The sequence below is a fragment of the Phascolarctos cinereus genome, unplaced genomic scaffold (assembly GCF_003287225.1).
Source record: "Phascolarctos cinereus isolate Bilbo 61053 unplaced genomic scaffold, phaCin_HiC Scaffold_5;HRSCAF=322, whole genome shotgun sequence".
Taxonomy (NCBI): domain Eukaryota; kingdom Metazoa; phylum Chordata; class Mammalia; order Diprotodontia; family Phascolarctidae; genus Phascolarctos; species Phascolarctos cinereus.
This window is the reverse complement of record NW_027555958.1, coordinates 315,461,343-315,485,396: the sequence shown is the minus strand read 5'-3', so window position 1 is coordinate 315,485,396 and position 24,054 is coordinate 315,461,343. Positions and strand designations below refer to the sequence as shown.

Genomic DNA, 24,054 nt, shown 5'->3' with positions numbered 1-24,054 from the left:
TTCCTTCCTTCTTTTCATTGATGCCTGTTGTTGGTTCTTTCAGTTATTCCCAGATATATCCCCCATTCCCAACTAAACCCTTGAAACAAAGAAACGAAAACAATTAGAACCCACCACACTGACCCTGAGCTATTGGCTAGATTATAAGAATCTGAGCCTGGAGCTGAGTTCTTATCCCACCTCTGCTCCTTCCCACCTGTGAGACCTTGGCCTGGTTATTTATTGTCTCTGGGCCTTGTGCTTGTCATCTGCCAAAAGAAGGGGTCAGATTTAGATGATTTCTACGATATCTTCCTGTGTTGAATCTCTGATCCTGTTAATTTCCCACAATTCGATCCGCCAGTTTAGCTTTTTTTTCCCCCCTGGTGTCTGAGCCTTACCTTTCCATGTCATGAGGTTTCTTCTCACCCTGGTGAAGATCCTGGACTCCCAACCCTGGGTTTTCTTCCCATTCTCCCAGTCCCTGGGACTTTTCCTTAGAGATGGCAGAACTAGCCTTTCCTCTCTTCTTCAGATAGCTGGGAGAACACTAGCCACTCTTTTCTGCCTAGGGCTTTCACTTGCTCTGTTATGCCTGGACCTCTAACCCTGTCTTGCCTTCTGTATCAGGTTTCTGATTCTCCTTATCCTCTGAGCTTGAAGCCGGTAATGTCTTTTAAGAGAACCCACAGGACCTGTCCCAATGGAGCCACATAGGACAATAATGGCAGTTTCCTTTTTCCATAGCACTCTATGGCTGCAAAACCCTTTCACAGACATTATCTCATTTCATCTTCAGGACAGTCATGTGATACAGTCGAAAGAGTTTTGTATTGGGAATCAGAGGAGCAGGTTGAGTGGCTCTGCTACTGACTGCCTTGGCAAATGACCTTGGGCCAGTCACTTCTCTTTGGGCCTCAATTCGCTCATGACAAGTTGGATTAGATGATTTCTAAATCTATGATACTATAAACAGTTATTATGTTGGTACAATTGTCAATTTCCTCATCTTACAGATGAGGAGGCTGGACTAACTGATCTCTAAAGTCCTTTTGGGCTTTTTTTTTTTAAATCTCCATTTTAAAGATGAAGAAAATTGAGGCTTAGGAAGGTCAAGTGTTCTGCCCAATAACATGCCTCTGTGGGGGGAGGGAGTGAACTCCTTTTTATACATTTAGTGATTTGCAAAGAGAGGAAGGATGTATAGGGGATAAGGCCAGTCTTGGACTCATGTCGTGGACACATACTAGCTATGTGACCATGGGCAAGCTATCTTTATGTAACCTCTTTGTGTTTCAAGCAATCTCAAAGTCTGTAAGTGATATAAATTGCTGATCTATGACAGTAAAGGGAATTTCCACAATGAAGCTGCCTGGCTAGGCCAGGGGGAAAAATGATTTATAGTTGACAAAGCACTTTTCCACAAATCATATTATTTGACTGTCACAAATCCTGCCCTCTGATGCAGGTAGTATTATCCCATTTTCCAGGTGGGGAAGGAGGCTTGTTGTCCAGGTAATTTGCCCATGGTCACATGGCTAATAATGTATCTAAGCAGGGACTGGACTCCAGGTCATCTGATTCATACTCCAGTGAGATTTCCACTACACCATTCAGCCCTATATCTTCCTGGGCATGTTTCCAAGCCCCATCCCTATCCTTTGCATGGCCTCGTGCTTTTGCTCCCCATGAGCCCTCCTCCCGCTGCTTAGTCCTCTGGCCTCTCTGCCTGCCATCTGCTGAGGGCATGTTGTCTGCCTCTTATCAACTCCCTTCTCCCCTCCCAGGTTGTGAGGATGTAGGAAACGATCCTAGGCTTTCAGTGTCATAGTCAAAGCTGTAACACTAGGTCTCAGCTCTGGCCAGTCTTTGGGGATAGTGGGAGGAGGGATGACAGTGTGATATGTTCAGCTCTTCTCCTAGACAATCTGCCACCAGGAGGAGAGCTGCCAGGGAGGAGGAGCAATGCTCTCCCATCTAGGGCTTACCTCCCTCTGTGTCTGCCCAAGGTCCTAGCCTTTGGGTGCTAGGCCCAGGAGCATCGTTCAGGCAACCTGCCTGCCTCCTTCATGAAGTCCTGCTCCTCCCTGACTGCTGCTCTGATCCCTTTGGGACTTAAATGTTTGCAAAGCCAGTAGAGCAGCTGTCCCCATTGCAGCTCACCTGCCTTTCTGGGGCCCCAGGGGCAGCAGTGTGAATGAGGGGAGTTAGTTCAGTAACCAGCTGTTTTAGCCCTAGTTAATGAGACAGTCTTTTCCTGAGGATCTTCCCCACACACTTCCAAAGGGAGAAGAGGTTGATCCTCTGGTAGTTAAGAAGCAAATCCCCAGTAATTAGGGTTCTTACTGGAGGTCTCGCCTTTGAGGGCAACTACCCAGACCTTCTTTTTAGCCTTCTGATTTGGAAAATCTTTATTTGGGAAAGGGGAGACCTCTGGTCTTTTAGGTGTAGGAGGGGTAAAATCTGTGTGGTTGATAATTGGGGTTTTTTTGGGCAGGAGCGGGGATGGGAAGGGGCTATGTTCAACATTCACCTATTTTTCCACTTCATTGTATTGATAACTTTCTATGGTGTAGGGCTTGGAGGGGAGAGTATGCTTGTAAGGCAGGGTTCCACTTTCCTGGAGGGTCTTTCAGTCCACAAGGGAATCTGGACGTGGTGAATGGAAAGATCTCTGGAGAAGGAGTCAGATTGCCTGAGTTCCACTCGTTTCTTTGATAGCTATGTGACTTTGGGTAAATCACCTTACTTTTCTGGGCCTCCGTTTCCTCCCCTGTAAAATGAGGGAGTTGGAGCTATTACTAAAGTGCGCTTCTAGGTCTCAATCCTACGACCTGGGCAGGCAGCCCCGGACCCCTGCTCCGCCCCTAAGCCTCAGACTCAGCCCCTCTGCAGGACAAGGGCCATCCCCAGGCCATCGGTTGGAGTTTCTCTGGGAGCTCTAGGCATTCGGGCCCCTCCTTGGGGCCGGCTTATCCCGCCCACCTGGCTCGATTGGCTCCTCCTCCAGCCGGTCCGCACTCCGGGGCGGCGGGAGACAGGGGTGGGGGGGCTGCCGATGCGGAGGTCGGTCTGCAGGCAAGCAAGCAGACAGGCAGGCAGCGCAGCTACAGCTGGGAAAGCTCGGGTGCTGTCCAGGAGGAGCCGGCCCGGCCCGGGCTGCGGCCATGGTAAGGCGGCTAAACTCTGGGCTGGTTTGGGCGATTTAGGCTGGAGTAAGCTGGGTTGGGCTTGGGGGTCCATTGCCTGGGGTAGCTCCATGGGGGACTCGTTGCGCTCTGCCGGGATGCGGGGCCCGGGGAGCCAGAGCTGCTGGGCCTGACCCCAGCCCGCCTTGGGCATGACCATTGCCAAGGTGGCATCCTGCCGCGGGTCACTGTGGCCGGGGCACTGTGGCCAGGGCCCCGGCTCACAGCGCTGTCTCTCTCAAGTTTCTTCCTCCCCGGCTGCCTCCCACCCGGACCCCCAGTGAGTGCTGACCAGTTCCATTGGGACGGGAAGGGAGAGGGTAGTAGAGGAGAAAGGGTGACTGGGCGATGCTGACTGGAGAAACCTGGGGTTTAGCGGGGGAGAGGCAAAAAAGAGGCCCAGAGTTACCCTAAGCTGGGCACTGGGAGAGAGGGTCTGTCTGGGCTAATCGGAGATGAGAATGCTGGGGGAGGGGAAGCATGTCAGTGATGACCAGAGAGCTTAGGAGCTTTAGGCAGGCGGGGTTGGGGGTGGGGAGAAAAGAGGCATCTTGGTACCCGTGTAATCTTGGGCAAGTCCTGGCACCCCTCTGGGCCTCAGTTTCCTCATCCATAAAATGATGAAATTTGACCTCTAAGGTCCCTTCCAGCTCTAACTCTGTGACCCCTTCTCAGTTATGTCAGTGGAAATTTATGAACAGTAATTGTCTAATACTCTATAGTTTTACATAGCTCTTTCCTTGTGATAACCCCGTGAAGAAAGGAGTAGGAATACCATTGCTCCCATTTTACAGAAGAGGAAATTGAGGTGCAAAGAGATGGTATATAAATCTGAATCCATCTTAATTCCAGGTCCAATGTTCTTTCTTTGATGCCATATTGCCTATCTTACAAAAATAGGCACTGGAAGAAGCAATTAATTTGAAGTCAGAAGACCTGGGTTCAAATGCTGGCTTTATTAATTACTTAGCTCTGTGACCTTGGGCAAATCAATTTTACCTCTCTGGGCTCCAATTTTCTCATCTGTAAAGTGAGGATATTAAATTAGATGATCTCTAGGGTGCCTTCTCTAAATCCCATGATCCTTCTGTCCTAGCTCCCCCCTCTTCTCTCCCTCAAGGAAGGAAAAATATGTTATATCCTTGTCCCCACTCAGGCCAGGAATTCCCAGCACACAACACCTCCCCCCCTTCCCCCAGCTCTTCATTAGGACTTCATAAGGAAATGATGGTTCTTTCCCTTCTAGACAGATGATGGTCAGTTCACTGGGTTATGTTCACGAGCTTAATTTCCATAGCCTAGATCCCTTGGGGAAGAAAAACATAACCTCTCCCCTCTAAAATGACCCTGGAACCAGCCCAATTTGTTTTATAGGCACCAACCTGCTTCTCTGGACTTTTTTTGGCCAAACTTTCTCTTCCCAGCAAACACATGGGGGAAGAAGGGTAAGGTTAACTGACGGTTAAAACAAGTCCAGCTCCTCTGGGTGATTCCTTCTTCCAAACCTAGAAAGCACATATATTCCCTCTTTTTTTGTCTCTTTTTGACAACCTCCCCCCTCCCAAGTTTTTTGTGCTCCCTCTTTTGGGAGGGATAAGGGATGAAGTGATGGCTGAGTGCAGGGTTTGCAGCAGAACTGGGAGCCAGCTCTTGACAGCAGGATATGGACTATGGGCAGCCTCCAGAAGGGCACTCTCTGAGAGCCCCATTGAATCAGAAGCTTCCAGGTCTGGAGAGAATAATCATTTTCTGGGACCCCGGAATGAGCTGTCAAGCTTTTTCCTGGCTTGGCCCGGAAGGCTCTCTCAACCCTATGACCTTCCTCTGATCAGTGGAGGCCCTGGCAGTGGCAAAGTAGTGTCCTTTCCCTTCCTCCTGTTGTCCCTGTGAGAGTGACAGACAGATTGATTGTCCCAATGGTGGGAACCCTGGGGGAACATTGATTGTCCTGGATTCTAAGCCTGGCAGGGGCTAGAGGGGGAAACCATTCTTGGCCACACACTGGGTTCAGTTCATTTCAGGTCCTGGCCCTCCCAACCCAATTTAGTCCCCAGCCAATGAGAGATTGGGGTAGAGGTGGGGATGTGGAGAGAGAGCTCTCCTGAAGCCTGTTTAGCCCCTCAAGATTTGGCCTACAGATTTCTGGGCAGCACTTTATCTTCACAGTTGGAGGGTTTATCTATCACCTTGATTCACTGCTTTACCTCAGGCAGAGTATCTTTCTTCTTGCTTGTGAAATGGGAATTTAGGAATCAGTGGGGAAGATTCCCCAAGGCTTTGTCAGTGAAAAGAAGGAAAGGCAAGGGCATTAACAACTACCCTTGGCTTGGGGTGACACCTTTCCTCCTCCAGATTCAAGCTGCCAGAGGTATCTGGCTTTGTCTCCCTAGATTCCCTCTGAAGGAAGAAGAAGCCCATTTCACATCTAGGAAAAAAATCAGGCCCTGACAATTGAGACCTGCATAAAAACTCACATGGGGCAGTTAAATGTAGTACTGGAAATCCAGGTCTTCCAGGCTTTTCTCTCCATTTCCCACCTGATTTATAGTTCTGGGAGTAGTTGGGAGTTCTACACTGACCTTATGCTTTGGTTTCTCCAGTCTTAAGGACTTCCCAGAGGAAAAGGATCTAGCAGCTAGCCAAGGCAAATTTCTCCTCTTCTTACCTCTCCTCTTCCTGCACCCAGCTGTCCATGCAGAAGAGGATAGTCCTGGCATCATGCTCTAAGCCAGTGTACCCCAGGGACTGGGAGATCCCAGAGTGGATTCTCTAAGCAGGGGTGCTATGGAATCTTTGGACTGCTTTGGCAGTCTGGTGGAACCTATGGATCCCTTATCAAAATAATGTTTTTTAAATACCTAAGATAAACTATGTAGGACACAAAGGAAATTAATCATGTTGAAATATAGTTATCAAAATACTAAACAATAAAAAAAAATTCATGGACCCCAGGTTAAGAATTCCTGCTCTAAAGAAAACCAGTCTTTGGGAAGAGAAGGGCTATAGGAGACATGTCTGCCTAGAGGACACAAGGGGTCACTAGGGAAGAGAACCCGTTGTTGCCACGGCTTCTCAGCCTATGGTTAGGGATTGGGGGCGGCCTACCTCTACCTCTTTGGTTGCTGTATAATATGCAACTGAAATTAGGGGAACATTGGAACAGGAACAAAAAAGGAGGGAGGGAATTTAGGAGTGGGTTTGGGCTAAGTTTCTTGTGGGCTAAACTCTATCCAGGGAGCAGGGCTAGGGAATAGAGTGTGGGCTAGGAGATTTTATCACTTCCTGCTGTGGCAGGCTTTGTCTGGACAGTGCCCTGGGATGGGTAATGCTCGAGACTGATCTGAGACAGAAACTAGTGCTGCTGGCAGGACTTAAGAAGCTTGTGCTGTGCCCACCAGGCATAAACAGGAGGCAGAGCATCATGGGGTGGCCAATCAGAGAAGGAGACTGCAGGGGAGCCAAGTGATACTGCTGCAGCAGTTCTTGGAGGGTGGGGTGCAGAGTCGGGTGGGGAAGGGTGGGGCAGGGGCCTAAGGGACTAAAGGGAAAAGGGAAGGGTAGGGAGAAAGACATTCCACAGGCTTTGCTGGTCCCTGCCAGAGGCATAGGATCAAAAAGAAAGGGAAAGGAAGGGACAGGGGCAGTCAGATTGCAAATAAGAGCATTGGGACACAGCTGGGTATATTTGTGAGGAACTTTGCTTGCCTGGAAGATAAAATTAGATTCAGCACTTGCTGACAGGGAGCTTTGAAGCATGGGAGAATGATCACCTCTGCTGGGATCAGATGGGAACTCTGCTGCTGAGGATAGGTTCAGAGCTTTGGCAAGGTGCTTAGAGGTTGTGAATGTGGAAGAACTAGAAAACAGACTTCATCAAATAGTCCTCCCCATTCATTTTTATGGCAGAAAGCACTCTGGACTTAGGGCTTGGGTTCAAATCCTGCCTTCAACATTTATAAGGTATGGGACTATTGGCAAGTAATTTTATTTCTAAGCCTCAGTTTCCTCATCTGTAAAATGGGGATCAGAGGATCCTAGATCTAGAGTTGGCCAAGACTTCTGAGGCCATGTGGACCAAGCCCTTGATTTTTCAGATGGACGAATAAATACCTGTAGTACCTAAGTCACACCTAAGTGTTTGGAAGCTTAGATGAGATAAAGTGCTTCAAAGCCCTAAATAAGTGGCAGTTGTTCCTCATAATCTTCAGATGAGAAGACCGAGGGAGGGTTGGAAAATGATTTGGCTGCGGACTCAGGCAAGATAGCTCAGAGGCTTAATCTAGGGGGGAATTCCCAGTCTATCATTCTTTCCAATGCAGAAAACTATCATATTGTTGTCCCCTGCCTTTCCTACCTCTTCATCACTACCAAACCCACCATTATACTGGAAGCCAGGCTAGGCTGTGATGCCCAGGAGGTAGGGACAAGAGAACAGTCCAGAAAGCTGGCCTCTTAGGTTCTGGGCTTGGTTCTTCCTCAGCCTTGCTAAGGGTCTTCAGAGCTGGTCATTTTCCTTGGCATCCCCCTTTCTCCTTGGCATCCCCCTTTCTAGAGGCAGCTGGTGGCACAGTGGATAGAACACTGGAGCCAGGAAGAAGACCTGATTTTCAGCCTACCCTTAGACACTTCAGCAGCTATATGATCAAGGGAAGTCACTCCACCTTTGTCTGCCTCAGTTTCCTCATATGTGAAATAGGGACAATAGCACCTACTTCACAGGGTTATTGTGAGTCTCAAAGGAGAGATTTGTAAAGTGTTAAGCACAGTGTCTGGCACGTAGCAGGTACTTAATAAATGCTTGTTGTCTTTCTTCCCCATCTGTTCCTTTAGGAAGAGAGTCTGCTTTGAAGCTAGCAGCCCAGGTAGAAGTCAGACCTGGCAGCCTTGCCACTTCTCTTCCATATACACCCCCTGCAGTCTCCTCCCCAACCCCTTCACCAGAGCTCACTGCTCAGTCACAGTGTAGTTGTGAGGGAGGACAGGATGAGGTCCTCATAGGAATTCCCCAGGATTTTGGGCTGCCAGCCAGACTGACCCTGCTGTTCACCCTCCCCCCTCCCTTCCTCCCTCAGGGGCATCAGAAGCATCAGGGATGGAAAGAGCCTTTTTAGGTCAAGTCCTACCCCCCAAGCCAGCCTCTTTCTATCAATAAATTCCCACATTCTGGGATTCAGCTAGAAATGGCCTTAGGGATGCAGTTCAGTCTGTTTTCCCATCCTCCCTTCCCCAAGGTCGTTGGTAGTCATAGCAACAGGCAGGTTGTAGGGGTTTAAGCCTGGAGAGCCTTGGGAAGGCCTTGTCTTCTGTGTTTGCCTCTTGCATAGAACTGAGAAGCAGTAGGGTTTGGGAATTGGCTTACAAGTTCTTTCTCCTTCAGTTCTCTTGTCTGTGCAAGGGGGACAGGGAGAAGGAGGGTTCTTGGATGCCAGCTCTTGGGCTCCAGGCCCATGGCTCTAGACTCTAATCATTAGGGGCTCCCCAGAGCCACCTCCCACCTGCTTTGCCCAGGTCCTCTGAGAATGTTAGTTTCCATGAAGACATGGGCGCAGAGGCCTTTGTCCTTTGTCCGAGGATGGCACGTGGATATCGTAGGGCAGGGTTGTACCCAGCACCACCAGGCTCCTGGCAGAGGGTACTGCCCACCAAAGGAGAAGGGCAGTGGTGGTGGGGAAAGGGGGAAGGGTGGTGGCTGGGGATGTGGGTTGGGGCTTAGAGGGCAGGACTATGCATATGAGCCTCCAGCTTTGCTTAACTCTCTGCCTTCCCCAGAGGGATGCATTCCCTGAATGTCTGACTACAAAGGAGATGCCTCACTGTGGCAGTGCCATCCAGAGGAGAATGCTCTCTAGTCCAGAGCTTCCCACCTGGTACTAGCTAGAGCTTGGTTAAGAGTACAGTGGAAAGATTGGCTGGTTAGCCACACTCAGTGATGTCCATCCTAAATTGGCACCAAGGCTATATTAGCAGCACAACTATAAAGGCAAGATTGCTTCCTTGGCCTCCACCAAGTTTATTCTCCCACTGGGAGTGAAGCTTGCCATTGCTCTCTCTTCTTTTCCTCAACTTTCTTATGTCTTCCCCTTCTCATTGTAGCCCCTCTCCACCTTTGTAGCCCAAGGCAGAATTTACTTCTTGCATGTTGAATTGAATTACTCCTGCTCTGGGCTTCTCTGTGTCTCCTGGAATTAATGTGTCTGAGACCTGGGAATGAAGACTGAAATTCCTGGAGGTTTCATATGGTTGGTTTAAACTTTCATTCCCAAGAAAAATTCTGTGCTCCTAGCCCAGCTCTTTCCTGAAGCCAGCAGCTCAGGAGCAGGGGAACTTAACTGACCCAGCTTGGAGAGGAGGGACAGGTTCCCCACTATCTCTCTGATCTCACCAGGAAGACCCTCTTCAAAACCAACTCTGTTTCCTGGCCCCTAGGCAACTTAGTCCTAGTCACTCCTTTGGCCCCTATGGTCATCTTTTCTCTACTGACTGGCTACTCCTAGTTATCACATCTGTCCTGCTAATTCCCTCATTGGGTCTGACACAGGCCTTTAGGATGGCACTTGGGTTCAGCTATGTCCAGCTTCTCAACCCCCTAAAGAATTAGTTCTGCTTGGTATTCTGATGTGTGGTGGGGGAAGGCAGGGAAGAGTAAATTCATATGAATAGGTTCCCATGATTCTGCTGTGCCTCAGAATGCCAGGCATCAATACTATGGTGAGATGTAAAGGGTATATGTGTATAAGAAGTGGGGGGAGTATTTTTCCAGGAGAGGGGAGTCTTGAACAGGGCTGAGGCTGGAGAAAAGGTAAGTATGGTGAGGAACTCCTACTTTCTTTGGCTTTATTAACATGTTTCATTACCTTTTAAAATGAGCTCTTTTTTCTCTCCTGTTATTCTTTCATTCTCTTCTCTCCTAAATCTCTTCCCCTCATTTCCCTCTCCTCTACCTACTTTCTTCCATCTCTCACTGTTTCTTGCCTCCCCTCATCCTTCCCCTCCCCCACCAGATTAAGCGATTCCTAGAGGACACGGAGGAAGCAGAGCTGGCTGTGTTTGTAAAAGAGTTCCCTGGGGGTGATGTCCCCCATCCTGAGTCAATGGGCCCTTCCCAACTATGCCTCCCTGCTATCCTGGATCCCTATGAAGAGTCTGAGACCAAGGAATCCAGGAGCTCCTCTCGGATCCAGCCAGAAACTCAGGCTCACCTCTGCATCTCTTCTTCAAGCGTGCTCAGCATCTCAAGCAGGCCTCGAAGCCCTTGGGGCAGGCTGGACCCTTATGACTCCTGTGAGGTAGGGTATTCCCATTCCCCTTTAAGAAGGGCTAAGAGAGAAACGAGAGGGAATGGTGTGTAGATGTATATAGAAGAGTTTAAGGGATAATGGGGATTTTCTATCCCTAGTTGGTAGACTCTATTATGATGTCCCCAACAGGTCGCTCATTGTTCTCTGGGAACAATAAAGTTGGGCTACTCAGTAAGAGTCAACAGGGCCAGGAGGACAGGCTGGCCTGGAGTCTCTGGGTCCAATGTGGGACCATGAGGACCTGCTTTCCAGGGTTGTGAGTGGGAGGACGATAAATCTGGGTCCAGGGAATCCTGCCATGCCCTTCCCTTAACAAGGCTGTACTTCTCTGACAGGATGATAAGGAGTATGTGGGATTTGCCACTCTCCCCAACCAGGTTCATCGAAAGTCTATGAAAAAGGGCTTTGACTTCACCCTCATGGTGGCAGGTATGGTAGGGACTGGGGAATCTTCCACGGGGAAAGAGGGAGAGGGATACTAAGAGAGCATCAAAGGCCACATATGCTCTAAATTATTGGCAGAAAAGGTGCTGGGAGGGAGGGGGGAGAGAAGGAAGGGGAGAAACCAGACAAGTAGTTGAAGAGTCATGGATTGGAGACAATATGGTGCAGGGAAAAGAACCCTAAACCAGGAAGTGGGATGCTTGGGTTCTAGTTCTGGTTCTGCTACCCAAATACCTAGATAACTGTGGGCAAGTCATTTGCTCTTTTGGGTGCCTTAGCTTCTTCCTCTGTAAATAAGTGGGGTGGATTAGATGACTTCTAAGATAGCATTTTTAGCTTTAACCTTTTGGTTAGAATAAGAGGGAGAGGAGCTATTACCAGTTCTCTTCCATTCTATCCCTACCCCACCATACCATAAGGAAGAAGTCTCCTTATTGTTTCCCATACCTAATTTGATGCCTCTGCCCTCTCTCCCCACCAGGAGAGTCCGGGCTGGGCAAATCCACCCTTATCAACAGCCTCTTCCTCACTGACATGTACCGGGACCGAAGATTATTGAATTCTGAAGGTGAGCAAAGGGGAGTGAGTGGCTTGGCTGGATGCAGCAAGGGAGGGGGACCGGCAGACCTACCACTTCTCTCAGAAAACTAGTGCCCCTACAGAACTTCCATGGATGGAGGTCTTCTCTCCATGTCCTGACTTCTCCAGATCCTTGGAGAGGGTTGAGGCTTCCCTGTGATGCCCCCTGCCCAGTCTGGCAGTTCTTAGCAGGGTAGTAGAGAGGGGGCAGGGGCCAGAGTCATGTGCTCTTAAATGGGTCTCTGACCCCCTAAGGATTCCGGGAATCCAGAGAGAATCCTGGAGCAGAGAAGAGGCTGGGGCTGGAGCCAACAGCCACCGGCATTTCCTGTGTTGGGAATCATGCAGCTTGCTGGTTCCCATAGAAAAGGCACCCAGATAAGGGTGAGAATGGAGGAGGGTGAGGAGGTCTGGGCAGTGAGGCTGGACACCTGGATTTTGGTCCAGAGGAGGCCCATGTGATTTGGGGTACATCTCCCCGCCCCTGCTTGGGCCTCAGTTTTCCACTTCTCCAGAACGGATCATGCAAACAGTGGAGATCACTAAACATACCATGGACATCGAGGAGAAAGGTGTCAAGCTGAAGCTCACGGTCGTGGACACACCGGGTTTTGGAGATGCTGTGAACAACACTGAGTGGTACAGCTCTCACTGAGCGATCTTATCTCCCCACCCCCAATCTTCTTGCTAAGGGTGAGGTGGTAGGGAGGAGGGAAGATGGGAGGGAATGGGATCCAGGAGGAAGAGGGAGATGGGTGTGACTATAGGGTAGGTCTCAAGTTTTGTGTCTCAAGCCGTGCATCCCTTGGTTGGGACACATATGCAGCTCACTCTGTGCTATGGTGCTTCGAGATTCACAAAAATTATATCCTCAAAGCATCCCTGGGTATTAGGCAGTGCAACCATTTCATTTCCCTTTTTCAGAGGCTCAGATAAATTAAAGTGACTTGCCCAAGATCACTCAGCTAATAAATGTCAGAGCCAGAAGTTGAATTCAGGTCTCCCCCCAACCCCAGGTCTGTTTCTCTCTACTGTGCCATACTGTCTCTCAACTGAACAATAACTGTGAGTGGTGTGGGGCTGGGGGGAGGGGGAAGGGGGAGAAGGAAGGGATGGTCAGAAAAAGAAGTGGCTAAGAAAAAGGACTGGGTATTAATCTGTTTAAACTCCAAGCAAAATTCTGCAAATGAGGCTGTGCTCCAACTAACTTAAATTCAATAAACATTTATAATGTGCCTACTACATACATGTCACTGTGCTAGGTCCTGGGGATAGAAATCAGTCAACATGCAGGTATTAAGCATTAGGCTTTAGGTATTAAGCATTAGGCTTTAGGTATTAAGCTGGATACTGGGAATACAAAGAAAGGCAGAAACAGTCCCTGCCTTCAAGGATCATATATTCTACTGGAGGAAGCAAACATGTAAATAACTAAGTACATAGATTTGAGCTTAGTCTTGAAAAGAAACTAGGGAAATTAACAGGTGGAGGCAAAGAGAGACTCCAGGCATATGAGAGAACTTGTTCCAGGGCTTGGAGATAGATGATGGAATGCCATTTTAAAGGAACTACAAGCGGATCTGTTTAGCTGGATTGTAGGGTCTGGGGAGGGGAGTAAAGAAGTGTAAGAAGACTGAAAAGTTAGGAAGGTACTAGTTTATGAAAAACTTTAAATGAAAAACAGAAGATTTTATATTTGATCCTTGACATAGGGAGCCATTGAAGTTTGTCAAACAGGAAAACCACATTGGTAGCTGATTGGAGGATGGAGTGGATTAGAGAGGGAGTAGGAGGCAGGGAGACCAGTTAGAAGGTGATTGTAATAGTGCAAGTGAGAGGTAATAAGGCCTGCACCATGATGGCAGCTTGTCAGTAGAGAGAAAAAAGTGCATACAAGAGTTGTGAAGATAGAAATATTGTTCACCTTTTGTTTTTGAAGAGGACCAATAACGTCATGGGCTGATGTGTGATTTAAGTGAGGCAGAGTTGCACAAAGTCTTCAGCCTCACTTTCTCTTTCTGAGTCACTGGAGACCAGTGGCAGGATGAAAATCAAGACAACTGGCGATGGCCTGGGATACAGTGGATGGCTTTGGTGTCTTCAATGTCTGACCAAGCTCTAAGCACTCGGCCACCTTCATGGCCATTGAAACAAATTGTTGTCATCCACCAACTCCACCAGGCAAAGTTTTCACATAGTTGTGGTAGACATTCTCCTAACTCACCAACAGGTTTGAGGCCTGTTGGTTACCTTCAACCTGGTTTAGCTATCTGCTGAGACAGTTTACAGTTCTTGGGGCCACAGGTGAGAGTTGGGTCAATCAGGTGGACACCAAAGATGGATAAGTGGCCCTGAAAAGGGTTCAGCAAGTCCTCACATCAGAAGCGCTAGTCCTCCTGAACACCCCATACACCTCAAACACAGGGATATATTAAGATGATAGTAAGCAAGGATGGATAAAATTAGGATTTTTCAAGACTGGAGGAGATATGGGTATGTTTATAGGTAACAGGGAAGGAGCCAACAGAATGAGAGACTGAAGATGAGAGAGCATGGGGATGGGAGTGGTGGTAATCTTCTGGAGAAGATGGGAGGAGATGGGATCAAGGGTACATGTTGAGGAGTTGGCTTTGGTAAGGAAAAGGGTCTCCTCTTTATCCAAGCTCAGAGTGAAGGAAGGAGACAGAACTAGAAGGAGTCTGAATAATGATAGATGAGGAGCAGGGGAGAAGGAAAAGCTCTCCAAGAATGGCCTCAAGTTTTGGGGGGTAAAATATGAGGCATGGTCCTCAGCCTGGGAGGAAGGGGAAGAGTTGTGCTATGACAGTCTTGAGGAGAGTTGGGAAGTTTAGGAAGAATTTCTATGGATAGTGGAATAGTGACACAATTAGGGAGGAATAGAAGGTTTGCCTTGCTGCGGTGAAGGTTCAATTAAGATTAGAAAACATAATTTTTTTTTGTAAATAGTATTTTATTTTTCTAATTACATGTAAAGATAGTTTTCAACCTCCATTTTTAATAAGATTTTGAGTTCCAAATTTTTCTCCCTCCTTCCCCTCCCCCCTTGCCAAGAGGGCAAGCAATCTGATATAGATTATACATGTACAGTCATGTTAAACATACTTCCACATTGGTCATGTAGGCCACATAAATTTGAAGTGGGCCTATCAGCATGGTTTCATGATTTCCTCCAACTCTGTTCCTTAGCACATGAATAGGAGTGAAGGAGGGTGGTGGTGGGAGATATCCAAGGCTGGGACTTGGCATGACAATCGAACAGGATAAAGTGGATTCAAGAGTAGAGGATAGTGTAGAGTTAACTTGGTTTACCAAAGAGTTGAGATAGGGCAAAGGGGAAAGGAATAAGCATTTTCTATAGTGCCTAATATGTGTCAAGCACTTTTTTTTTCTTAACAAATATCATCTCATTTGATCCTCAAAGCCACTCTTTGAGATAGGTGCTATTATTATCCCCATTTTACAGTTGAACAAATTGAAGAAAACAGAGGTTAAGTGACTTGGCCAGAACTCAGATATTGCCAGCTCCAGGTCCAGCTTTCTATCTCCTGTGCCACCAACTGTAGGGAAGTAGGCCAGTGCAGGAGTGACAGCTAGGAAAGAACTAGAGGGAGTAGAGGTCATAGTCAGGGCAAAGAACAGGATTAGGGGTCAAAAGTCATAGGGAAAGATATGATGATAAAAGATGATGATCAAATAATGGAATTTCAAAATTCTTAAACAGAGAAGTGGATGGCAAGATCAAGGTATGACCACCTCTACATAACTTAAGTGGAATGGAGGAATAGATCATGGTAATTGAGCAGGCTATCAACAGGTAAATCAGAGTATTTGAGGGAGCATTGATATCAGGAGTTGAAGAAGAAAAGGATACTGTGAACCAGGCAATGGATCCACTGAGGAAATAAAGAAAAATAAACAACAAATCCCTTCTCTTAAGGGCCTTACCTTCTGCTGAAGGATACAACAATAACAACAAAAAAATCCATGTACAATGATACATAAATACAAAGTAATTTGAGGAGGGAAAAGAATATTAACAACTTCAGAATCAAAGGAGGTTCATGGAGGAGGCAGTGCCAAGCTGTCTTAAAAGAAGACAATTCTAAGAGGCCCTTGGGAAAGAGGGATTGCATTCTGGGAATGGAGGCAGGAGAGAGTTTGTGAAAGGAAGTAATATAAAACAAATTTGGAGTGATAGGCTTCAGGTAGAGTGTAAAGGGATTTAAAATACAAGGCTGGGAAGTTTGCATTTGATTCCAAAGGGAATAGGAAGATTTTTGAGTGAGGACCTTGCCATATATGTACCTTGCCCATCCTTGGTTTTTCCAGGTACTTCAATGACTTCTTTGTGTAATAATCACTTTTATGGAAGTGAGGGAATGTGTAGGGATGATTATGTACATACTATGTATGTATGTATGTATGTATGTATATATTTTTTCACACACTCACGGACTTTAAATTTTACACACATACTTTCTTTTTCCCCCCAACCCCAAATGATCTTTGCTACTCTGAGCTCCTATTGCCCAACCTGTCCTGTCTTTAAGCAAACTGAGAAAAGGAATTGTTCCATTTTTTGGTATTTGTATCCCCAGTGCCCAGACAATGCCTGACACATAGGAATGGGGGACATATAGATAAGAGAACATGTAATTTCAAATAGCATAGGGAACTTGCCAGTAAGAAAACTCTCTCTACAGATACAAGCCAGCACTTAGGTTGCAATCTGTACCTTGGAGAGTTGCCCAGAGCACTAAATGATTTGCCCTGGGTTACATAATACGTGTCAGAAATATTTGTTGAATGACTGGTTGATTATTGCTAATTATTAGTTTCACCTCTATGCAGTTTGTCTTCCCACCTACTCTGGAAGTTTTGTCAGGGATTGCATTTCCCCCATAGCCCAGTGTTGGGTACGTATTATGTTGGTGATATATTATCAAATGACTTTTATATAGTGTTTTAGGAACTGCAAAGTGCTTTACATATATGATGCTATTTGATCCTTTCAATAACCATATGAAGTAGTTTCTATAAGGATTATTGTCCTCATTTTACAGATGAGGAACCCGAGGCATGAAGGAGTTAAGTGACTTGTCTGTGGTCACACTGCTAATGTCAGACAATGGATATAGATGCAAGTCTTTCTAGGTTCTAAATCTGGCACTATTTTCACTAAACCATGTAGCCATACTTATCTCCTCCTGCTCTAGGGCAGTGTCTTCCAACAAGTGTGCAGGGAACTGTCAATAATAGCTAACATCCATATAGTGCTTTAAAGTTTACAGAGTGCACTGCATACATTATTTAAACCACATAATAGCCCTTTTGAGTTCGATGAATTTATCACAAGCAGCCAAGCTTTGGAGCTTTCTCCAAAGCTCTGGTTCTGCACAGATTACTGTGTCACTTCTGCCTGTGTCCTGAAGCCACTCCCCTTCTCCCTCTATCCATCAGCATCCCTATGTCCTCTCACTTTTCTTCCCTCAATCAATCAGAAAGCATTTTCTTTTTTTGCTTTTTTTAGGCAATTGGGGTTAAGTGACTTGCCCAGGGTCACACAGCTAGTGTCAAGTGTTTGGTCTGAGGCCGGATTTGAGCTCAGGTCCTCCTGACTTCAGGGCCAGTGCTCTATCCACTGCGCCACCTAGCTGCCCCAGAAAGCATTTTCTGAGAATATATTACACCCTAGTGCACTGTGCTAGGACCAAGCTAGTACATGAGTGGTACAGAGATATGAAGAGTGATGGTCTATTTGGGGAGACAGGGAAAAGTGTGTGAGCTCAGGAGAATGAGAGTCAGAGGACTTAGAAGTGAATCCCTGCTCTCTGCCACTTGCTGCTACTGTGACCTAGGGAAGGCCAGACCACATCTGGAATATGTGAGGCTCATGTAAATAAGCTGGAGAGTGTCCAGAAGGCATCAAGGATGGTGAAAGGCTTTGAGTGCATGTTATATATAAAAGGTACTGGCAATGTTTAGTCTAGAGCATAAAAGACTCATGAGGGACATGCTAGCTGATGAAGGGCTGCGTGTAGAAGAGGGATTAGACTTGGTCTCTTTTCCCCCAGGGGTCAGAGCCAGGAACAATGGGTAGAAGTAGCAGAGACGAAAATGCAGTCTTGATGTCAGCAAAAACTTCCTAAGAAATAGAGCTGTCCCAAAGTGAAAGGGTTTGCTTTAGCAAGTAGAGGGGAGCCTCATTGGAGTTCTTCAAACAGAGGCTGCAGCAGCTGGAATGACCTCTTATCTGGTGTGTCATGATGGGATTCATTTTGGGCATGAGTTGGGTTAGATGTCCATTAAGGTCCTTTCTAACTCTGAAGTCCTGTGATTCAGGCATGTGATCTCTCTGGTCTTCAGTTTTTTTTTTTCATTTGTAAAATGATGGGATTGGACTGGATAATATTTAAGGTCCTTTCTAGCTCTAGATTCTACGACCACAACACACCAATGAGACCGCTAGAAAACAGTACAAAATTGCGTATAATTAAGTGCTAAATTGTAGGTTGTGTCCTGAGTGCTAGGAAAATCTAAAGGGTGGAGGAGAGTGGGGAATCACTTCAGACTAGATTAGGTTAGGAGGAGGTTCGATTTGAACTGGGCTTTGGAGGGTGGGCAGAGGTAGCACAGCGTAGTGATGAGACATATCCAGAGTATGGGCAGACCTGTGCCCAAAGGCCACCTTCAGCACTGTGACCCTGCACAGGTCACCTAACCTCTCTTCATTTGTTCCCTCATCTGTAAAATGGACACATCCTGTGAGATCACATATGTCAAATGCTCTGTAAACCCAATCTCAAAATGTCATTTAGGTATTAGCTGTTGTTCTGGATTGGAGAAAAGAAGGACAGAGGGCTGAGAGAATAATGAGAGCAAAGGCATGAAGGTGGGGATGAACATGCCACCAAGGTTTCTAACTGGACATAGCTCAAGGCTTACCTGGGCTTGGGGGCTCTTCTTTGGTGTCTTTCTATGACAGTCCAGTTTTCTCCTCCACTTTCTTTTCCTTGCCTACCCTCTTCAAACAAGAACCATATATACCAAATTCCTACCACATGCCCAGCCCTGGATTGAGTTTTTTATCTAAGATTATGAAATTATTTTCTCCATACCTGTCATCTCATTGATATAGGCTGTTTCCAGTGTGGAAACTCCCTCTACCAATGCAAATTAGCTACTAATCTATAACCTATAGCCTTAGCTTTATCTAGGCTAGTTTGAGACTAAGTACTTGCCCAGTACTGGTAGTATGTGGAAGTGGTAGGTCTTGAAACCAAATCTTCTTGACTCCGAGGCTGGCCCTCTGTCTACCACACCATACTGCCTGTTTCTTAACGAAAACCAATAAAATAAGTTGCAAGCAGAATATAAGGGAACAAAAATGGTACTTGTTGTTTTGAGTCATAGGGTAGGTCCCTGGGCTACCACTCAGTACAGCTGCCATCAACCTTAGGGGACACAGAGAGTAGGAACACAATGCTCTGTACACAGTAGGCATTTAATACATGTTTGTTGAAAGCATGAACCGAGTGTTCATGAGGTCTCCATGTTTTTGTCTGTGCAACTCTGTCCCAGTTGGAAGCCAGTGGCAGATTACATTGACCAGCAGTTTGAACAGTATTTCCGGGATGAAAGCGGCCTCAACCGTAAGAACATTCAGGATAACAGGGTGCACTGCTGCCTCTACTTCATTTCTCCCTTTGGCCATGGGTATGTTTCTTCTGTCTGGAGGCACTGAGTTTCTTCTGAGTACCCTAGGGCTGGGATGTTGGAGTGGAGAGAGCTACAGCACAGCTATTGGTCCAGGAGCCACCTCTCTCCTCCCCACTCCCCAGGCTCCGACCCTTAGATGTGGAGTTCATGAGGGCCCTGCATCATCGAGTCAACATTGTGCCCATCCTGGCCAAGGCTGACACGCTGACGCCCAATGAAGTAGAGCACAAGAAACGAAAGGTGAGGCAGGTGGTGGAGCACTGGTGAATGGGATAGATAAGGAGGAGGTACAGATTCTGGGAACCATGCCATTCCACCTTCCTATCCCCCCAACTTGTGTTCTTGCTCAGATTCGAGAGGAAATTGAGCACTTTGGAATCCAGATCTATCAATTCCCAGCCTGTGACTCCGATGAAGATGAGGAATTCAAATTACAGGACCAGGCCTTGAAGGTGGAGACCCTTGAGATGAGTGTAGTTAGCCTAGGCACCTCTCTCCCACTGAGAAGTTTCCTTTCTTCCTTTACTCTTGTTAGCCCATCCCATTTCTCCTGGGCTGAATCATAGGATTGTGGCAGGGTGAACAGTTGGGGTGGGGAAGGATTAGTGATATGCTGGTAAATGTTTAAAAATTAGCTTTGGGAGAGGGGAGCAATGTACACAGCCACACTTTTAAATTTAATCTGCATTATTAACACTTTGTTACTTTAAGTCTAGAAAATCAACAAAACAATAAATCAAGCCCTGATCTGTAGCAATCTCTGGGTTGTAAACGTGCAGCTAGGTGGTGCAGTGGATAGGGTGCCAGGCCTGGTGTCAAGAAGACTCAAATTCCTGAGTTCAAATCTGGCTTCAGACACTTACTAGCTCTGTAACACTGGGCAAGTCAGTGTTTGCCTCAGTTTCCTCATCTGTAAAATGAACTGGAGAAGGAAATAGCAAACCATTTCAGTACCTTTACCAAGAAAACCCCAAATGGGGTCACAAAGAGTTGGACATGACTGAAAACGTGGACATGTTCACACTGAAAATTTTAACAACTGGCTCTCATCAGCCAGTAAGAACTGGCTCCAGCACACCACTGGGACGGACTCAAGATCATCTTAAAGGCTGAGTGTACCAGCATACTTGGGGATTAAAGTGCCTTGGTCAGAAGGGCAGCTAAAGCCTCAGAGGTGAGCAGGTTTGGTAGGCACTGATGGGAACCCTGCCTTCTTCCAGGACAGTATCCCTTTTGCTGTCATTGGCAGCAACACTGTGGTGGAGGCCAAAGGACGGCGTGTTCGGGGACGGCTCTATCCCTGGGGTATTGTAGAAGGTAAAACTCTTGAGTTTTGTGGGGCCAGGGAAGGGAAAATACTTTCTTGCCCACAACTGCCTCCTCCCCCCCCCACCCCACCCCCTGCCCCCAGCCTCAACCTAAGCTGATTCTAAGCCTTGCTATGCAGTGGAAAATCCGGGGCACTGCGACTTTGTGAAGCTGAGGACCATGCTGGTACGCACTCATATGCAGGATCTTAAGGATGTGACAAGGGAAATACATTATGAGAACTATCGGGCACAATGCATCCAGAGCATGACTCGAATGGTGGTGAAGGAAAGAAATCGCAAGTATGGCCAGGAAGGGGTCCTGGGGGGAGGGCAGATGGGACGGGAAGAGCCAACCCCAGGAGCCCAAGCAGAGCTGTTGGCAGGTGTGGATGGGAGCAGGCCCTCTACACCTGCTCCTTCAGGCCCTAGGGCCGAATCCAGGCAGGGGCCTGGGGTCTCCTTGCCCTCACTGGCACCCATTTCCCCTGACCTCTCAGCAAGCTGACTCGAGAGAATATTTCTGACTTCGCCATCCCAGCAGCATTCTTGTCTGGGATTGACATAGAGACTGAGAAGATGCTCCGGGAGAAAGATGAGGAGGTGAGAGCAGGATGGGACGATGGGGTTGAGTTTTAGTCCAAGGCAGTCCAAGTCCTCTGCCTGGTCAGGGGACTTCAATACTATTCTCTCTCAAACCAGTGCTGAATTTCATGGGAATAGTGGAAAGGTTTGGGATTTGTACCATCTCTAAATTTTTTGCATGTTTGAGAACCATAATTAGGCCTCTGCAACTAGGGTTTACCCCAGAATACTTACATTTAGAAGGCCTAACAGTACTTGCAATCCTTCAAGAACACAAGAATAGCTGAGCCTAGCAAAAATAATTAAAATAGGAAACTATCAGATTCCCTCCTTGAACCCCAAGTTGTACCCCTTCTGCCCCCTAGCATTGACTTTCCCAAATAATCTTCTGGCCAGAGTCCTTTTTGCATGGGGTGGGGAGGGTGGAGATTGCCATGAAAATGAGAGAACTTGCTAATTAGAGTTCTGTGAAGAGGCTGGACTAGATGAATATTTTTGGTCTTAGGATCCCTTAAAATGATTGTGGCCCCCCCATAGCATATGTTTTTGTGGATTATATCTATTAATATTTACCATATTTGAAAATTAAAACATCTTAATATTATCAAAATGGTTTTGAAGCCTCACAGACCCCTTGAAAAGGTCTTGGGGACTGACTTCTGAGAACTGTTGCACAATATTGCCTCTAAACTTGCCATGAAAGATCTGGTCTGAGGAAGCAGAACTTTGAGGAGCTCCTGATATCTAGTGTTGGGGCTCAGGTCAATGTGCTTGTCTATTTCAGTTGCGAAGGATGCAGGAGATGCTGTATAAAATTCAGAGACAGAAGAAGGAGAAGAACTAGTTAGTTCCCTTGCCTTGGATGTATGTCTCCTCCTCTTTCTCCTGGCCCTTCCCAGCTCTTGATCTGCTCTGGCCCCTCAAGCTACTGCCACTTCGCCTTATGTCCCTGCTGCCTCCCTAGAGACTCAAAAGAAATAAAGTCTAACAAATCGGAATCTGACCTTGGCTCCTACAACTGTACTCTCCCCTTCCTAGCTGAGATCCCTAGCCTTTTCAGGCTGCAGCCTGAAGGTTGGCTAGGAATTTGGATGACCTACTCTCTCTCTTTTTTTTTTCCAGTGGGTAGAAGCATGGGAGTAGGGATAGGACCAGAGGTAGGAAGTCAAGGGTGTCATCTGAGAAAACAGGAATGTACAAATGATTTTTAATAGTCATGTGACATTAGAGTTTTGTGATTTCAGTGTGGGTTTTCCTTACATTCATGAGCAACCACTTTCTGGCTTGGGTGCTTTTTCCAAACTGCTAGGGTTGAAAAAATTGATCACCTAGTGACCAAGTTCAGAAAACAGATGAACCTCTTAAGTCATACCTAAAAAGCTGCCAGGTGGGTCTTCAAGAAATCAAGGTCATCCCCACACTACATTGAGGCATGGAGGGAATGCACATTACTTTTTATAATAACACATATTTAGGTGGGAAAGTCCCGCTTCCTGGGCAGTATTTTGTGCCGAATAAAGCTCTATGAATTAAAGTGAAGGCTCAGTGCCAAGCTCCACTGCAGAGGAACACACCTCAACAGCCTGGCTTACTATATTGCCTAATCTTCCTTCTCCTTCCTCCACCTCCCTCCTACTTCCCCCCCAAAAAAAATTCTGAGCAGGAGGGGGGCCCAAATCAGGCTGGGATAAAGCTTGTAGGTCTGGACTCCTTGCCTGGGTCAGGAGTACGGTTTGGGAGCTGCTGCCAGAATCTCCCATTTCTCACATTGGGTATCTCTGCCCAGGGCCAGGCTACCAGGGTCAGCCTAGCTCAGCTCTCCAGAAGCTGGCTCTTCGGTGCTACGTGTTTTTTTTTTTAAACAAGCATCTCATTTGATTCTAAAACAACCCTTCAAGGCAGATGCTATTATCCACATTTTACAGTTGAGGAAAATCAGACAGAGGCTAAGTGACTTGCCCAGGCTCACACAGCTAGAAAGTCTATGAGGCTGCATTAAAACTTGGGTCTTCCTGTCTCCGGGCCCAATGTTCTAGCCACTGCGCCACCTAGCTGGGGGAATCAAGTAGGGAGGAGAGAACCTTGAGGAGGTAAGGGAGGAGAGGAGGGGAAAGGAGAGAATGAGGGAGAAAGGGGAAGGGGAGAAAAAGGGCGCGGGGGGGGAAAGAGAAGAGAAAAAAGAGGGAAGAGGAGGGGAGAGAGAAGGGGAAGGCCAGTGGGGGAGGAAAGGTATCAGAGGATGAGGGAGGGCTAGAAGGGGCGAAAAGTGCGGGAGGGGAAAGAAAAGAACGACGTGGGAGGAGGGCTGGGACAGAAGCCAGGGGCAGTAGGACTCCGAGAGCACCAGCACACGAGGCCGGGTAAGAGGGAAAGCTTAGGTCCCCAGGGAGGGGAATAGGCCACGCTGCTCTCTGGGACCTCTCCCGGGTTGAACTCCTGGGCTCCTTCTCTTCCGTGTCACACTCCCATTAATCTCAGTCGCCACGGCGACAGGAGGAGCCGGGACGGGAAAGATGAGATACAACAGCGTAGAAAAGATGCGCGAGGAAATACCAGGAAAGCCCAGACCTCCTGGAGGTGGCTCTTAAAACCCCGCCTCTTATGGCGCAGCCGGTAGGCGACGGACCAACCTCATTTCCGGTTCCCAGAAAGCCCGTCCTTCCATTACTGTCTACTCATTGGCTGCCGCAGGGACGCGCTGTGATTTCCCATTGGTTCTTTCTCTTCCTTGGGCGCCGCGCCTCCTCTCTCTGGATACCTTCTTTTCTGTCACCACTAGATAGGCTGAAGGCTTGGGAAGGCGTCTGCCCATCAGAGCCAATGAGCAGTGTACAGAGTGAGGGCGACGGCTGCGCGGTGTGGGCGGGGAGGGACTTAGCGTGGCTATTGGCCAGGGCGGGCACAGGCGGAGATATGATTGGCTGGAGAGTAGGG

At 47.4% G+C, this 24,054-nt stretch overlaps 1 protein-coding gene and 1 long non-coding RNA gene across 3 annotated transcripts; one reads left to right on the top strand and one right to left on the bottom strand.

Annotated features, from left to right (window-relative positions):
• Positions 1 to 2,983: 2,983 nt before the first annotated feature.
• Positions 2,984 to 22,123, top strand: SEPTIN4 (septin 4). Of its 2 annotated transcripts, XM_078156098.1 has the most exons (12): positions 3,004 to 3,149; positions 10,169 to 10,453; positions 10,801 to 10,894; positions 11,391 to 11,477; positions 12,004 to 12,127; positions 19,091 to 19,225; positions 19,351 to 19,468; positions 19,579 to 19,680; positions 20,449 to 20,545; positions 20,676 to 20,838; positions 21,036 to 21,138; positions 21,905 to 22,123. In XM_078156098.1, exons 1-12 carry the CDS (start codon positions 3,147 to 3,149, stop codon positions 21,962 to 21,964), a joined length of 1,371 nt encoding a protein of 456 aa, XP_078012224.1. In that variant the 5' UTR covers positions 3,004 to 3,146; the 3' UTR covers positions 21,965 to 22,123. The 2 variants fall into 2 exon arrangements, with proteins under 2 accessions (XP_020847543.1, XP_078012224.1); XM_020991884.2 differs by lacking the exon at positions 21,905 to 22,123 and having other exon boundaries at positions 2,984 to 3,149; positions 20,676 to 21,129.
• On the bottom strand, positions 18,995 to 21,909 carry LOC144457760 (uncharacterized). Its single transcript, XR_013487244.1, has 2 exons — positions 21,355 to 21,909; positions 18,995 to 19,275 (listed from the first exon to the last, which is right to left on the bottom strand). It is a non-coding gene; the product is annotated as an uncharacterized LOC144457760 (long non-coding RNA).
• Positions 22,124 to 24,054: the final 1,931 nt, after the last annotated feature.